This window comes from Lepisma saccharinum, chromosome 23, assembly GCF_977018435.1.
Source record: "Lepisma saccharinum chromosome 23, izLepSacc3.1, whole genome shotgun sequence".
Taxonomy (NCBI): domain Eukaryota; kingdom Metazoa; phylum Arthropoda; class Insecta; order Zygentoma; family Lepismatidae; genus Lepisma; species Lepisma saccharinum.
In genome coordinates this window covers 22,005,882-22,024,339 of record NC_139251.1, presented here as the reverse complement: position 1 = coordinate 22,024,339, position 18,458 = coordinate 22,005,882, and the positions used below count along the sequence as shown (strand labels likewise).

The window sequence follows — 18,458 nt, the reverse complement described above, 5'->3', positions numbered from 1 at the left end:
AGAGATGGCAGCACTCAAGAAAATGGCTACCATTGTAAAAAGAAAAATGGGAAAGCGCAGATGTGGTGAAATAATGATTGTAGATATTAATACTAATTATAATGAAATAAATAAATAAACTTAGCACAATAACAGGATATAAATAAGGTGGAAAGGGTAATTAATATTCAGTAATAGCATAAGTGATCATTATATAAAAGTAAAGAAGTCGAATTGTAATTACAATTCTGAATCTATTATGGTTCCCACGAACTGAGAGTTTCGTGCAGCTTTTGGGTTGTTTTTCCAGGTGTAGCACCATTTCATGGCAGGCACCCAAGCACTTTTGGTAGGCACATCTATTGTAGCTCCAAGTTAAGGTTAGCACCGGCCAGGCGGCGATCTTTAACTAACCCCTTTCTCTTTGTATATCTGGGAGACAGATTTTCTTAATATTTCCGTCAATTTGTATAAGGTGATGCCACAGAAACGAGGAAAGAGAGGAGGCAGGAAAACGAGAGAATCTATACCGGCAAGACAAAAAAGGGAAGGAGGAGAAATCATACAACATCCAATCATCAACTATGATCCACTGGGTCTATTGCTCGACGTTTCCAAACAAGAACGTGCATATAAGCTGCAGAACCTAGATATACACACCGTTCCAGGAGTATATACAAAGATACAAAGGGAAGCGTATATAATGATCCACGTACAAGTAAAAATCAATCCAGCCAGGATCTAAAAGGCTCATTAGCAAGACCAATGAACGAACCAAAAGATGTAAATAAAGAATAAGGAAAGGATGATGTTACATAGATGAAGAAACTTAAGTAGCATCAGAAATTTGTAAATAAGGATGTAAATATACAGGATGTAATTATAAGAAGCAGCAGCCTTAGAAATTATAAAAAGAAGATGCCTTAGTAATAATTACAAAAAGAAGAAGCCTTAGAATTATAAAAAGATGCCTTAGTAATTATAAGAAGAAGCCTTAGTAATTATAAGAAGATGCTTTAGTAATTATAAGAAGCAGCCAAGAAGAAGAAGCCTTAGAAATTATAAGAATAAGATGCATTAGTAATTATAAGAAGAAGAAACCAAGAATAAGAAGCTCAAAGAAGAAGATTGGCTGCAATTAATAAGAAATAAAAATAGAAGAAAAAATATTGTATGAAAAGATTACCAAAGTTATCTAGTATTTGTACATGTTATTCAAGAATATATTACGAATTGTACCCTCCGTAGTGGGTCAAATCTATTGTTTCTTTCCATATATTCGTAGTGTTAGTCACCATGATCTGTACCCAGAGGTATCTCATTGTTTCTACCCTGTGCTAAGGTGGCAGATGCTCTCGTGAGAGGACGTGGCAAGTGAGCAGCGTTTTGCACGAGAATATTTGGGACCTATATTTTGGGAGGGGAGGGGAGGGCATAATCGAACTTGGGACTTAAGATGGAGGGGGAAGAGAATCAAAAAGTTGTCCCCTCTCATCGAAAAAAACATTCAGAACTATTTAACTAAATAACTGTTATGTTAGATAAATTATAAAAAACTACTGGTTTTTTTCATTGTTCCTTACGTCACAGGAGATTATCAAAAATATCCTTAACTTGTAAATTTTTAATTTTTAATAGCCTGAAAATTTGGGGGGCAATTGATCCCCCAAACCCCTTGCCAAGTTACACCTGGGACCTTCAAACCTAAAACAAGATACTTCACAGCGCAAAGGGGCTGCTCAAAGCAAGTTGGAAAAACTTTCTCGAGACTATGAAGAAAACATGTTTGAGGCAAATCTGCCAGTGACCACGACCATTCAATCCTCACTGCCCCTCCCCACTCTTCCTTTCCTTCCCTTCCCTTACCTACCAGATCGTAAAACCTGGGGTACAAGGAGCTGTAGGCGCGGGGCCAATTTGCCGAAAGAGTATGGTTCATGGCACCAATTTTGAACACCATATTGGTCACGCATTGTATTTCATCTTCTGACGTAAGTGTGGAATGCTTTTGTGGTTAGGGAGGCTTGTTAGTTTAAATCTCTCTGCATAAGTACACTCTAAAAACGAAAACATTTAACATGGCCTTGCCTCAGAAGACTAAATACGGAGTGAATCCTTTCAACATCCAGCCGAGGCTTAAGTGTTAAGAAAAATATAATGTTGACTGTTGGCCACCACAGAATTGTGTCAACCAAGATATTAAGTTGGCACAAATTCAATGTTTAAACATACTACATTCTTTGCACCTGTATCACTAGTAAAACAATGTTATGTGATATTGATGGTATTGTTCCCAGATTTTACATTTTTCTGTGTTATACATTCAATCCTCATGTTCCCAATAAAGCAACATTTTATAAGATTTTCCTGCATTTAATTCATTCCACCTCTTAATTCTATTTTTCACCTTGTTACACTACACTAAGATTATAATATAACTATTGTATGTTTAAGAGGCAAAATAATAATTTTTAATTTTTGATTAAAAGACAAACATAATCAAGTACTTCTGTGAATTACTGTTGAAGAACAGGAAATCTCATGCTTTTCAGGTTTTTTCTTTTGCTTGTTAGCACAACCCCTTCAAAAGAAGAAAAAGTAACTTCAATAAAGAATAAAATACACTAACATGCACTCATGTACAAATTAACAGAAACCACACTTTTAAGAAAATTTAAAATGCACTTTATTTACTCTTTTTAGAACTTTTATAAATATGTGTAACAAAGCACTTGTGTAAGGATTATACAATGTCTGATTCACATAAAGTCTGTATTGTCATCCACAAACTTCACATATCTTAATATCGCTTAACAAAAAAACCTCTGCAATATCACTTTCACAATAGTCACTGTATATCAAAATTCGTTCACATTTCAAAGTCGTCACGCTGCAATGAAAAAAATAATTAAACACATTACTTAAGAAAAAACATGTTTTGCATTCATTTTACAATTTTGCCCCTGAATTTTCCAATTTTTCAAGAAATTAAAATAACTTTTTCTACACTGGAATTTATTCAACATTCTTGAAAATACAATATAAAAATATTATTACACTAAATATCTACAATCAAAAAGTATATTTAATAAAAATTTGTGTTTTTTCAATCTCTAATCCTGGCAAGCACAAAAACCATTCAATTACTCTAACTTTCCACTCACTAAGTTGACTGTTACAGGTCATATTGAAGAAAACAAGAAAATAGTACATCAAAAGAATCACTAAACAAATATGTAACCTACGATCTGGATATGAGGGCTAGAAAGAAAGTTTGAGATAGTGTTTTAAGTCCACTTTATGCACAGTAAGGCTAATCGGGACTGGACCTACAGTTTAAAGTGGGATCCGAAACCACTATGTGCCTCCACCCGGTATCGAACTAGAAAGAAAGTAGTGGCAACATTGTCACCATGTTGCATGTGAACAAGTGAGAGTTACAGAACAAATAGTTCGCACAGATGATGATAGATAGCATACCGAATCGAGAGCTACTTCACTCGAGCAAATAACTCTTGAACAGGAAAAATGAGCAGTATACGTTTGAAGCTCAGTAGTACAGTGGAACCCCGATTTTACGTTTTCCTGCATTATACATCCAATCTTGATGTTCCCAACAGACCAAAATGTTATAGAATCTTCCTTGGTTTTACATTTTCCTACATTTTAAGCCTTTTCAGCTTGGTCCCCTGAAAAATGTAAAATCGAGGTTGCACTGCATATGTATAACCATAATTTGTCTGTGGTAGTGAGCCTCAAATATGGATCGTGAGGTGAAAGATGCAGTGAAATTGAAAATTAGGTAAACATAGTCATTATCTCCTTGTTAAAATGTAGTTTAGTCTATCTTGCCAATACAGTGATATATGAAAATGAAAAAGATGATTGTGGGTCGACACTGCCAGGATGAATATTTTACATATTGTGTCTATTGTCACATTAAAATGATATTCCATTATAAACGCTCGAGTGTGGGAGACACGAACAAGTATGAGCGAGTGAAGTGGTTCCATGCAGTACTCTAGCCACCTCAATGTAACATCTTAGTACTTGTCTGTCTGTATGTCCTGCACTTGTGATACTGGCTGAGTTGAAGAAGTATACCTTCCCTCAAATGCTGCAAGGAATAAACTCACTTATTCCTATGCAGTGTGACGACAGTGCTGCCACTATTTTTGTTTCAGCCCTCGTATATTTTAGTTTAGTTGTCGTGTGAAATGTTCGTTTTCATTTGACTTCATTTCTATATCTATGTCATTCACGACACCTACTTTATCACATGCGTTACCTGTTAATTTACATCACGGTTCTTTGTATCGTCAATGCATCAAGTGCATTGTAATATAACAATACAAGGTGATCTAACTGACATACCACAAAAATAAGTGAACATGTTGCAGCAAAGACTGCTACAGTATCTTGGTAAATAAAAATCATTGAAAATAGTCCAGAGCATATGATGATTGCTAATTTCGTAATGGCATTAGAAAATATGTAACAGGTATCAATGTTGCCTATGATGGGCTTGAAAGATGATAGATGTGACTTCATATATGCACGAGGCCTAAAAACAAAATCTATTTTTGTAGCAGTTACTTCCTTGTCTGTATAAGTTCACCATTTCAGAATGGATATTTTGTCCACTGATGCAAGTTAGCGCTGTTCCTAGGATTTTACGGGACGATGCAACAATTTTGAGTGCAATCATGAACAGGAAGATGGAGTGTCCTGTTTTCACCATGTTTCATCAAATAAAACCTTTATACCGTTCATTATGCAGGAAGGTAATGTATAACACATATGAGGCATATTCGGAAAGTAAGTACCGAAAGGGTGTACGAAATAAAGTAAAATAGTTTTGTACCTTTTTTTATTTGAATTGCATTCTACAGTTTCCACCATTTTTCAAACATTTGTCATACCGTGGCACTAGTTTTTGTATCCCATCGTCATAGAATGTTCCCGCCTGTGATGAAAGCCATCCATGCACTCCTGCTTCGACGTCATCATCCTCATCGAAACGCTGACCACAATTTTCGATTCCAGGCGATCTGTCTCAATTTCGTAGAGGACTGTTTTCTTGAAATTTGTGGAAATTCCATGAAAAGCGACGATATTGTGAAGCGTCTGTTTTCACGAAATTATTGTGTCGACTGCATGCACCAAATCCTCGGTCAGAACAGATGGCCGACCGCTCCTTGGCTCATCGTGAACTGTCTCACGACCTTCTTTAAACATAAAAAAAAGACCTCTCACAGTTGACGGTGGATGTCTACCGGTTTCACGTTTCTTGCATTGAGAAAACGAAACACAGACTGGACTTCACAGTCGGCGGGCCGACTGATTTTCTTCAACATTTCAAACCTTCATAAACCTACGAAGAAAAAGCATGACCTGCTCCCACGACTGCCTGTGGCTTACTAAGGGATGAAGGACGTCAGTGAGAACTCACACGGTCGCGACTGCAGCTAAGCAATATTTGCCAATGGTACTTACTTTACGAATACGCCTCGTACTATATACCAACAATTATGTATGGAGCAGAGACTTAGACAATGACAGAGAGAGACGAAAGAAAGATGCAGACAGTGGAGATGAAATTCTTAAGGAGCATATTGGGGAAGACTAGAAGGAATAGAATAAGGAATGAGGAGATCAGACAGACAGTGGGGGGTGGTAGATCAGGCACAGATGCGATTGTTCATACACATGAAGAGGATGGGTGCAGGAAGACTGCCAAGAAGAGCATACAATGCACAAGGAGTGGAAGTAAGGCAAAAGGGGAGACCAAGGTGTCGGTGGAAAGAGCAGATAGTGGAGAATGTTAGGGGAAGAGAACAAGATTGGAACACCTTGTAAAGAGAGGACTGGTGGAAGACCAGAAGAAAATGGAGAGGCTTGACTTCTATGCTGACCCAGCCAGAGGCAAGAAACAGCAAAGAACAATGATGATACTGTTCATTATTTCATTTGCTTTTTGTTACTTGAGAAATAAGTACACCTGTTTTTACAATTTTTCTGATACCCATACTCCTGACAAAGAGATCAGGCAAGAAGTCCAAATTGTTGTGAAAAAAATTTACTTTACTCCTAAATCAAAACATACTACAGTTATGATATTTTTATGGAATGTTAATTTTATTTTATTTTACTTTAGCCTATTTAATATCAATACTACTGCAGGTTAATATTGACAATGATCACAAATGGTGATTAGGTAAAATAAGAAAAGCTCATACTGTAGCTGGGATTTGATCCCAGAACCACTCATCGTGGTCAGCCACTAAAACAGTATGCAATGTTGATGCAACAAAATTCATTGAATTAAAAAATATATATATAAACTCTTAAAAATATAAATTTTACAATCCTTTAAATTAGCTTAGCCACCTAAAAATTATGAGTTTTAAAAAAATATAAATATGAAAAAATTTGATAAATATCTCACCATTTCATTATACTCCATAATATGTTTCCTGATAGCTGATGAGTCTACCCATGTAATGAAGTCTTCCATATTTCTAGAGAAAGACGACAAGAACATCAAAATTTGATAATGGTCAAAAACATAAACACGCAGAATATGAATAATACACAGGCATTACAGGCAAATGGATTTTCAATATTCAAACTTTTGAAAAAATGTAGATTATGAGAGTACTTCTTTTTTAATTATATATTTGACAATCAAATTAATGTGATGTTTCCTGCTGGAGATAAGTAATTTCTGCAAACTACACCACAAAGAATTTGCAGTCTTGTGAAATGGGTTTCCGCTACTGTACGTGATTGACTACAGCAAATTAATGGCAGTGACATAATTGTAGAATTTTTGTGAGACCTTGCTTAACATTTATTATACACTCCTGTTCACATAAAGTGGCACATGCTTGTACTGCTCAAACCTATAAAATGCACCACTTTATGTGGACAGGGGTGTACACAACTATCAAATATGCAATGAAAAGTGGATGAAGAAAGTAATACAGATGTTAATTACCAAAAATAAAAAAGAAGAATGCAGGCAATATTCACTGTTTAATTCATTACTTAATTATGTACATTACTTGCCGATTTTCAGTTCAAACTAACATTTGTTTGCAGAACAGAACAGGATAATTTTGCACATTTAGTGGAAATCCAACAGCTGTATTGTACTTGTGTATGACTACGAAAACATTTATATGAATTTTTTAAAAAATGCACAGTAGTAGTTCTATTCTCCTAATTATTTCTGAAAATTATTTATTTACTACCTTTATAACTTCCATTATTTGATTACATTACATAAATCTTATTTGAGAATAAAACATTTATAGAAGTGCTGAGAGTACATTTTCGCAAGGGCTAAAATAACAAATAATAATTTATTTTTGCAAAACAAATTCCTTTACTTTTCCAGGTCTGCAGGCAGTTTTAAAATAAATTTCCAACACATTTTGTTATCTCTCTTGTAAGTTTACAGATCTCGCAAGCATATAACACACTGTTTGATGTAACGTTTCAGGAGAACACATGCTCCTAGACATTTAATCTTAGTTAGATTAATGTTACAGTTACAATAATGTACTGGAGTGGTACTACATTGTCATGTGTAGTGTTATGTGGTTGTAAGAACTGTAAACTACAAAGAAATAATTCTACAATGCAAGCAAAACATACATACAAGAAAAATGACACATTCTGGGGTGCTTTAACATGCTACCACCATTTTAAATGTTAAATTGCATTTGCTATTCAAGACAAGCATTGTTCACCATAATTTTGGAGCTCCATGGTACATTTATCAGTATCAGTACCATAAATTTTACTGATACATAATTTGTCCCAGAATCAAAGCTAGGACTGCTCCAACGAAAGATAAGAGCACAATACGTTTAGATATGTGGAAGTTATTTGTCTTCAATACTAAAACAAAGTCTTGGACCTACTCAATATCATCACCACCCACCTTGTTACTAGAAATGCTGGATCCTTAACAACCTCTGTTCCGACCCTCACATGACCCTGTTCAATCAGTTGCGTGGCCATCTTTACTGTTGGGGCCATCTTGCTTTTAAACATTACGACAGGGAGGCGTCGACGACAAAAACTTGATGCACTGACTTCGGCACACAATGCCAGGTCCCACTTTGTTTGGATCAATCCCATTACATGTCTGTAAAAAGAATGAACACATATTATTACATTGTGTTGGAAGACATTTTTGCTTAAAATCAACAGGGAATGGATTTATATGTAACAACATACAGTGGGTGCTCTCTTAACCGGCCTCGGTTCAACTGGTCTTCAGTTTAAGCGGCCGCTCACCTGTGAAAAAAAAACATTGATCTTTTCTACAATACAGTACAGTCTTCTTTAAATATGTATTTTTAAAGATGTAGTCTACAATTGTTTAGTATAAAAAATACCTACTGTACAGTGATACAGTAGTTTTCAGTGCTTTTTTCTGCTCATCATGTGATTTACTTATGTCAAATTTTGAAATTTCATATTTCCGCATTGCACAACTTAATGGTTAAATCCTATTAATTTCGAAGGCCCTCTTTCTTCATTCACTAAGGGTACAGCATCTGGAGCGGAGATGGTACCACGTCACTGCTTTGTTTGTTCCTGGGCAGCGGTAGTTGCAATTTCTCCCATTCGGTGGCACTGGCATGTGTATCCTGGTTTGCGTCATCTGCTGTGCTTTCTGCTTCCTGGACTCCCCTCCAGCCACATGGGAAACAGGAACCGCACCGTGCAGCACGGCCCAGGCCCCCAATCACCACCAGGCAGCGCCACATGACAACAAGAAGCAGAAATTGTGCAACGCGGAAATATGACATTTCAAAATTTCACATAAGTAATTTTAAACTGCGTTTACCGCATCCATTACGAATTCATCATGTGATGTTTACTGTATTCCATTACATAATTCATTTTAACCAGCCATTTTGTTATCTGGCCAAGGGTCCAGTCGCGTGGTGGCCAGTTAAGAGGGTGTCCACTGTATCTTCATGGGACACTGAAAACAAAGTGATTTTGTATTATCTTTGCAAATTGTGCCATGTAAGCACAAATTTTAGTAATTTTTACATATCATTTCCAACACATATTCCATATTCATGCTATTACTACATTTTCCCTTCTTGTGTTAAATACCAAAGAATTTCCATTCATCTGCATTCTGTACTCTCTGTTTATTTTAAATCTTCACAACAGACAATGCATCCGTTGTTACCATTCTTGTCAACAATACAGAATACAAGCTTAAGCTTTTGCGATGATCCATTGCATATTTTAAATACTTCCATTACTTCATGTGATGCAGAGTGGTTTCAGTCAATAGAAATCTCTCTCTAGGAACAATAGGAGGATAATCATGTTCCATCACCAAAATGAAAGTGTAATACATTGTTTTGGCAACAAAAAAAATAAAGCACATTTCGTATTTGAATTTTGCATTACAATTAACAATGAGTCCCCTACCGTGGCTGTGCAGCCTAAAGCATCATGCTTGGGAATTTGACTATGGGCACGGGCAGGTTCAAGTCTCCACGGGGAAGTGTAACAACTTTTCTCCTGAGATTTTGGCCTGTGTATGGGACCAGTGGCCAACCACAATCGTAAGGAAATTGGGGAGCTATGAATTACTAGCATAACGCGGTGATGCAAATTTACAATGACTGGGGGTTAATGGTGCTGACCATATGTCACCCCAAAACTGGTTAGATGATTTACCACCTTGGCTGAGTGAGTGAGTAGGATTAGGTGGGAGTGATGCCAGCAATCGGTAGGTAGGGCCTGGCCTCCACAGGCTGTTGCACCACGGATTATTACAATTACTATCACGAAATCCTAATGCATTTTATTTAGCATACCACAATCTTCTATATATATAAAAATTGATGTATGTGTGTGTGTATTTGTTCCGGCATAACTCTTGAACGCCTGGAGCAATTTCAACCAAACTTGGTACACGTATCACTTGCAATCTGGAAAGAAATACTGTGGGGGTAAGACACCCATGGCACCCCTAGAGGTAGGGGTGGAAAGGGGACATAAAATACCATTCTGTTGCGAGGCATTTTAGTTTCATATCCTGCAAGTTATGCTTCCTGCTTCATAGCACAGTGAAGTTGGTTGCCTACACAGGTGTGATATTGAAATCCTGGAGCAATTTCAAGTAAACTTGGTTCACATATCACTTGCAATCTGGAAATAAATATGGTAGGGGTAAGACACCCCTGGCACCCTTAGGGGTGGGGGTGGGAAGGGGTGACATGTAAAAATTATCGAAAACGACCGATATTAATGTGGAATCCATAGTTTTCTGAGTCACTAAGATGAATAGTGACACTCCCAATGTCGTTCAACTCCCAAGTTCATTTTACACTATAGTTAGAATTCATTATTTTCCTGTCTAATAGAAGATTGGTATAAATAAATACCTGAGCAATCAGCTAGTATCAAATATTAGAGATGAGCCAACACCACTCTGAACTGAAACCCATTCCAATACTCTTACAAAGTTAATTAATGGCTAATTTGCTTCAAAATTTAGTGATGTGCTAAATATAATATTCATTGGAAGTTATCTAATTTAGCAGGTTTTTGTAGGTAGACTAGCTTGTAACATAAATGATCAAACAAGAGATAGTTTTGTCCTGATAATAGCAATGAAAATATTTAGCTAAAAATGTATTATCTTTAGTAGACTGTGAGTGAGTGTGAAAAAAAAAATTAGCAGCTTACTGCTAGCAACTAATATCTTGTAACAGTAAGCTGAACTTGTGTAACGTAAGTGACAAGTACTTTTGCAACTTAAGCGACTATTGTTTTACAAATTAATGGCTGTTTAAAATGATATAATGAGCCATCTACACAGGGTTTAATTCAATTAATATTAAAAAAAATAAGGTCACACTTTTAGTTTAGTCGATTATCATGAAATTGTTTTGATAGAAGGTTCCTTTTATAATCATGAATGGGCCTCTGGAGTTGAATAAAGTAATACTGTGCCCTTGTAATAAGAAGGGGTTGGAGTCTTATTTGTTTCTGCTTCAGTTTTAGAGCCAGTAGTTTTCAACCACCGGGCTGCAAAAGGTCCGTTGCACTAAGGGGTTGATGACTAATTTCATATTTGACAGCAAGTCTATACTTAATTGAACTATGATTATGCCATAGTTGATAGTTGAAATATTAATATTAAATAAATATTTTCAAATATTGTTTATTTTGTCCCTATTTTGCACACTAATACCCTCATCCTAATTCGAACTGGTAACGTAAGTGACCATTTACTGTAACGTAAGTGACTATTATTTATTTTTTCTCTCTTTACACATGAGTATATTTAATACCTCAAAATGGTTTTGAGTTCCAAGACACTATATCTAAGTTGACACAAAATTATATTTTTCAAATCGTAAAAACAGAACAGGAATAAAATTGCAAGTTTACTTTTCACATATTACTGTCACATTTTGTGTAACGTAAGTGACCGTTGTTTTTTTTTGTTTGTTTTTTTTGCATTATACAATGAATAACACTGATCAAATTTGAGTGAGAAAGTTGAATTATAATTTTAATTAAGCTAAGGAAATTTTTAAACTGTGGTAAAAGTAGTAAATTATTGTGGAATCACATTTCAAATAATTTCATCTTCTCTGAATGTAACGTAAGTGACTGTGGAATTACCAGACTCTAAAAATGTCGCATGACATTTTTGCAGACACCACAAACGATCAAAATGCCGGGAAGGTATCGGGACCGGGAACCAATATTTTCTTACAACTGGCATCAGCCAATATCGATACATCGACATCAGCACAGACCAAACAAATAAAATTATGAAAACAATATCCAGTTAGTTACAATACATTTCATACATCATGACTGAAACTGTTATTATTAACATCAGCACCTGTAATGCTGATTAATATTTTTAAAACTTACAGCTTTTCTAGCAACTGTGCACTTGCATCAGTTCTGAATGGATCCTTCTGGTCTAGTTCCTTTATTTTATTTGCAAGTTCCCGGACATGGCGTGATAACTTATTATATCTGCAACAAAACATACAGCTTTAGTTTATTTCAATCACTACTATGTGAACACGTACATGATTAAATCAACTACTATTCCCTGACTTGACCAAATTTTCAATATGTAAAAAAAAATAATCCATGATTGCGTCCTTGATAACTGTAATTTATAAATTGGTATTAAATCTTGAGATACACGAAATCATTCTGTGTCCTGAAATACAAATAGCGGTAAAACTATCAAAGCCGCGAAATGCCTTTAACTCGTTTATTCTGAAATTGTTGACATTCGTACTTACCTATTCTGCATTGCGAAATATTGTTTAACAAGAGATTTAGCTTTTTTTAACGAAATTTGAATCTATTGTCGACATATCGAGTAATTATTGTTCGTTCTTTTCTCGCTTTCTGAACATGAAAAATGGCAGGCAAATCTTGACTAGCATTGTGTTCAAATGGCAAAGTAGTGTTTCAACCTTCTTAACAGAAAAATTCCCGCATAGCCCCAAAAACCATTCTGGATCGTATAACCATCCACGAATAGCCCCACGCACCATCATGGTAAGGTTAGGTTAGGTTGCTTTAGGTTGGGCAATATAGTGAAAAAACTGTGTGTTTGGAAACACTTACCGGGGATTACGTCATCAGATGCTCGCAACTTCCGGTTCAAGTACATGGATGGAAATGCAAGCAACAGCTTTTGTGCATCGGACAAACATTATTATAGAAACATACATGATTTAGCGGCCAAATACATTGAAAAATGCGAGAAAACACTTCTACGACCATCCGAAATTACACAAACTCAATTCCGTAAGTACTTTCTCCTATAAATTTGAAGAAATCCATTTTCCGGCTATGACATTTTTACCCAAATAGAATGTCAAGTAAGTAGGCCTACCAATTCTTGGAGTAATTTTACAATATTGGACACTTCCCCAATTTCTTTCATATTTCGCATAGTCAATAATTTAGGCCTCCTAATCACGAATCTGCAGTTAAAATTTGGCGCTCACGTGTAGAACTTGCAAAATAAGTAGGTCCGTGATCGCAACTGACACCCTCGATTTCTCAAGAAAACCAATGTTTATCGCAAGATTACCTTTGAGAGTTAAGAATACAAAAGTACAGTACATCCATCACACAAATCATTGTCCGCCAGGAGGTTTGGACTAAACTGAGTTACTATTACAAGCAAATATAATTTTAAAATAAACAACGTATGAACAAATACACAACGTTTCTTCATTGCACTTACTTCGTGTAATCTTCTCTCTTCTGGATGCAGTACCTTTTCATTACTTGCACTTCGCGTAGATTGTTGTCAACTTCCCATGATATAAAGTCAACTTTTTTCAGCAGCTTCTGTTCATGGAACTTGAGCTTTCGAACCATTGTAATTGATGTTATTGAAACACAATAGCAACAATAAAATATTATAATTTACGGCTTTGATGTGCTCCAAATGTTTCTGCTCCTGTTCACGACCCACGTTACTTAGGAGGATCTCCATTATCGCACAACGCGAGGACTACCTTGCGTTCTGACGTCACAGGAGCATACTTTCATTGTTACGCTAAATGCCTAAGTTGTTACGTTAGGGTTGTTACATTTACTTCTCTTAGCATAAATAATACATTTACAGTGTATTTATGCTAAGAAAACGAAACCTAACAGGCCTAACCTAACAACGTAAATACTTGTCATTTGACGTCAAAACGCAAAATTGTCCTTGTATTGTGCGATAAGGGAGACCACGTTGGTATTTTGATGTACCAACAGTGAAAGTGACAATTTTCTTCCCTCTTTCTTCAATGAATGAATGTCAGTTTTTTTGCTGGGTAATGATAAGTGGATATGTTATTGTTTCCTGTTTTCGTTATTTTACGTTGCTTTACTACCTGTGGAATTTGAATGACGAATAGATTGATTGATGAACTGACATACATGAGAACGACAACCCCGTGGCAAATTGGTTAGCGTAACGCGCTTTAAAGTCTAATAGCTGGGTTTAAAACCTGGTCTTCATCCCACCTCCACCTATCACATATTTAATTTTTATCATCGCAATTAACGGAAACTGGTAGAAAAATGGCGTGGAATAATAAAAATATAACCTTCGGTGCAGGCTTCTGAGTTTGAAGCATTGTTGTTTCGTCAATCAATAGCAAAGATAGACCGTGAGAGTGAAATGAAATAATTCTTATTTTCTAATGAATAGTAACAAGAGAAAAGCGATAGGTATTCCTCGTATTTTCGCAAAAAAAAGAATTTCTAGTCTGTGTGATATCTTTAAAATGAATTTATATTAAGGTAGTGTCTGCTGCCACGTTCTTTTTCTGCTGGAACCTCAAAAAAGATGCGCGTGGCAGCAAACTCTGTCTTTGTTTTATCGTGATTTCATCATGCTATGTATGCAATTACGTCTGTAACACATACTGTGAAGTTGTAGCGATTACTATCACATAAATGTTTTAAGATTAGCTCCCTTAGCATTCTTCTATTAATAAACCTAAATGCTCTCGTAGTTAGGTTAGGTTCCGTTAGCATTAAAATAATATCGCTAAATGCTTTCTAAAGAAAAAGGTTTTAAATTACCTGTACATTCAATCCCACTAATCATAAAGTTGCATTCTCGTCTTCATCTGATCTTAAGATTTGTAACATCCTTTTAGCAGACGAATTACGTGGCAGCAGCAAATTTGACGCTTATTCTTACTGCTGACACGTGCGTGGCAGCAGACTCGGCCTTATATTAATCCATGCAGATATAACCCATTACGGAGGGCCTTCACGATGACGTAGTGATAACGTTAAGCCTTGCAATCAAGGGGCCCTGGATTCCATACCCGGTAGAGACACATAAGGGTTTGGATTCCACTTTAAACTGTAGGCCCAGTTCCGATTAGCCTATCTGTGCATAAAATTGACTTGAAACAAAAACCCAAATTAGTTAAGAACTTATCGCAAAATGCTGCCTATAGCAAGAATGGTAACAACGGGAATGATTTCGAAAAGCAACAATACGCGAAGCACCTCAAATCCCCACTGACTTACAACATGATACTATTCGTCATATAAGAATTATTATTTTCGAGTTCAAACTAAGACATTAGAGAAATTTCCATGCTTCAAATTCATTGTTTCTCTCAATGAATAAGTGCTTTCTTTGCTTTGCATTGCTCTGGCTCGCCCATTCGCTATCTTTGTGTGAGCTTAGATTAAATGTGATAGAAGCTTATCGTGAATCCTACAAGCAACTACGCAATATGCTTGCTACAGATTTGACATCTTAACAGAAATTCTATCGAACATCGTTCATGAAATATATTATACCTATCCACTCTTAATACACCTTTTAATTTTCACATATTTTTATTTTATTTTTGTTATTTAGCGTCCCTTTTCTGCCAATTTTGGGCAATCGCGACGATAAAGATGAGTGAACATTTGATAAATAGAACATTCAAAAATAACAACAATGTCCAGGCCGGTATTCGAACCTGGAACCCCTGACGTAAAAGCGTCTAGTGCTACCACTCAGTCAATTTTCACATAGAAATTTACACTTACACACCTCATCCTTACATATGTATTTCGTTTTACCTGCTGCATTTCTCTTATGGTGAATACTATAACCCCTCATTTCAGGTTTATCTAAAGTGTATAGCTATTGCTTTGTAGTGAATGATAATCCTATTAAGCCTTGTGAATCTTATTCCGAAGAAAACTCTGTTAGAGGATTACGTGTGTAGTGTTATTCATTATATATAATGAAGTTTGCTTTGGTCAGCATTGTTAGTGTATTGAATGAAAATTGCATTTTTATTTCGTGTTGAGGCACATTCTCGTCACCGAGATTTTTGCATTTAAAATATGCAGGTCCACTATATAGTGCGTGTGCGCGATTTATAATTAATACACTTACAAGGGAGGTTATCTAAGTGTCCCCCTCCGATTTCCATGAAACTTTGCAGGTGTATAGAGGGGCCCAAAGAAATAAATACGTGTTCTTTTGTTTCGGCTAAAAAACTGTTTTAGGGGGCAACCCCCATCAAATTTCAAGATCAGTGGCGATTTCTCTGGGTGTGTAAGTCGTGTGTCAACGGCTAAAGGAAAATGAAATAAAGAAGAAAGTATCTGTACGATTTTGAGCGTTTTTCTTCAATTGTCAGTCTCGAGCGCCCGGTAAATTTCGAACGCGGCGCAGCGCGCAGTGGTTGTCAGGCAGGCAGATGGGTCCCGCACTGCCAGGACATACAACGTCTTACCACTGCCAAAACATAGGATGACCGCGCATGTGCACCCTGCCACCCGCCAGCATGGTTACCTTCTCAAGGCGTTGTATTTGTTCCCAACGATTTGGCTTTCATTCGCCCCGCGTTGTTTTGCTCGTGATTGTTGTGCATTATTTTTTAAACGTGTGGTGTGAAGTGATGTGATTATTTTAAGATGGAGAATAGTGAAACGGTTGTGCAAAAGTATTTAAATAATTCATTTTCTTCGCTTTCGTATTCAGAGAAGAAACAAGTGATTGACAATGGTCGACCATGTCCGAATCTCACGATGTCAACATGTATTAAAGGAAAAAGTGGTGCTGGAAAAGGTTTTGAGAGACATTTTCGAAAAGAACTCTTATGAAACTTCAGACTGGCTTTGCGGGTGTGATGTGGTGAATAAATTTTACTGTTGGACATGTTTATTATTCCAGACTAAAAAAGGTGTTGGGAATTATCAAGGGTATGCGGATTTGAATCATATCTCAATACTGCAGTGAGAAAACACAGCGAGTCTGAATTGCATCTTTATAGTTTCTTTAAATTTAGTAATTTTGTTGTCACCCCTACTAGAATTGACGTTCTTTTGGATACTCAACGAAAAGCTGAAATAGAGTTACACAATGAAAAAGTAAAAATGAACAGAGAAATATTAAAGAGGTTGATTAACGCCGTCTGCTATTAGCAAAGCAAGAACTGCCATTCCGAGTCCATGAGGAAAATGCAGCATCTCTAAATAAGGGCAATTACATGCAATTCCTTATTGCAAATGCCGAGTTTAATCCCTCATTAAAAGAATATTTATTAAATTCTACAGTTTTTCGCGGTACTTCGGAAGGCATTCAAAATGATTTAATAAATTAAATTTCGGATGTTCTGAGAGATGAAATCTATAAATGAATTTCAAAACACATACTTTGTGGCTACCATGGTCGGCGAAACATCAGACATTAGCAAAAAATCTCAGGTGTCAACAGTGTTTTTTTTTCGGCCTCACAGAAAAAAGTCATTGAAAGATTTCTTGGATTTCATGACATGAGCGCCGATAAAACTGCAGGAGCTCTTTTTAGATACGTGACTGAAATAATGGATAAATATAAGTGTGGGGATAAATTAATTGCCCAGACATACGATGGACATTCTGTAATGAGTGGTCATTTGAATGGCCTTCAAAGTAAAGTTTTGGAAAATTATCCGAAAGCTTTTTTTACGCATTGTTATGTTCATGTCATGATCTTGGTGCTGTAACAATCGTAAGAGCTTAAGGTGTTCTTTTGTGGTCTTAAATCACTGCCTACGTTTTTCTCTCATTCTCCAAAGAGGTTACACGAACTTTCTGCTTTCATGCCCAGAAAGCTCCCGTTATTAGCTCCTGCCAGATGGAATTTTACCTTTTTTTAATGTTGATATTTTGTATTGCAGTAATAAAATAACTGAATTTCAACGACAGCTGAAAATGGAAAGTGAGAATTTCGAAACACTATGGAATTCTATAACTGGTGCAGTAGAAGAGGAAGAGGATGTTGAAATGAAAAGGAAGCGACTGAACAACGAATCACAGAAAGACCACTGCCGAAGGCTTTACTTTGAAATCATTGATAATATCAGCAACCAGATAACAATTAGATTCGCATCATTTGAAAAATTTCAATATTTTGATTTACTAATTTGAATAAAAGAGAAAACTTTCCTCACCATCTCGTACATAAATTGTAGGAAATTTATGGCAGTCTGTTTAATTGAACCAAACTGCAGAATGAACTTTATGTTTGGTATGCTTCCACTGAAGGATCAGAGAAAACACCAATTGAGATTGTAAATTATCTACTGGACACGAAACTAGTGGGTGGGTTTACGGAAATATATAAATTAGCAGTGTTGATCGCAACAATTACTTCCACGACGTCATCTGTCGAGAGATCGTTCTCATCACTGAAGAGGATCCACACATTCTGTCGATCTACTCAAACTCGGAACCGGATGACGAATTTAAGTCTTATCTCCATCGAGAAAGAATTACATTCTAAGCTGCGAGAAGGGGATAAATCCAAATTTTATGAGACGATGATCAGCGCATTTCTCTCTAAAGATAGAAGAATACGTAGAGCTGGAATTCAAGTAACTGTAAGAAACGAGCAGTTGAATTTTCAAAATTTACTTTTTGGAAGGATAAAT

General features: G+C 36.2%; 1 protein-coding gene across 1 annotated transcript; it reads right to left on the bottom strand.

Moving 5' to 3' along the window:
* Positions 1–2,651: 2,651 nt before the first annotated feature.
* On the bottom strand, positions 2,652–13,514 carry LOC146005255 (U3 small nucleolar ribonucleoprotein IMP3). The gene is made up of 5 exons (XM_083144353.1): positions 13,265–13,514; positions 11,920–12,027; positions 7,931–8,137; positions 6,428–6,500; positions 2,652–2,869 (listed from the first exon to the last, which is right to left on the bottom strand). The coding sequence occupies exons 1-5, from the start codon at positions 13,399–13,401 to the stop codon at positions 2,849–2,851; spliced, it is 546 nt and encodes a 181-aa protein (XP_083000479.1). The 5' UTR covers positions 13,402–13,514; the 3' UTR covers positions 2,652–2,848.
* Positions 13,515–18,458: the final 4,944 nt, after the last annotated feature.

Excerpts from the sequence above, each read along its gene's own strand:
- LOC146005255 (XM_083144353.1), bottom strand. The coding sequence starts at position 13,401 with ATGGTTCGAAAGCTCAAGTTCCATGAACAGAAGCTGCTGAAAAAAGTT. Across the intron at positions 6,501-7,930 it reads CCAGCATTTCTAGTAACAAG|AAATATGGAAGACTTCATTA; the intron begins GTGGGTGGTGAT and ends GTCTTTCTCTAG. Across the intron at positions 2,870-6,427 it reads TTATGGAGTATAATGAAATG|CGTGACGACTTTGAAATGTG; the intron begins GTGAGATATTTA and ends TTTTCATTGCAG.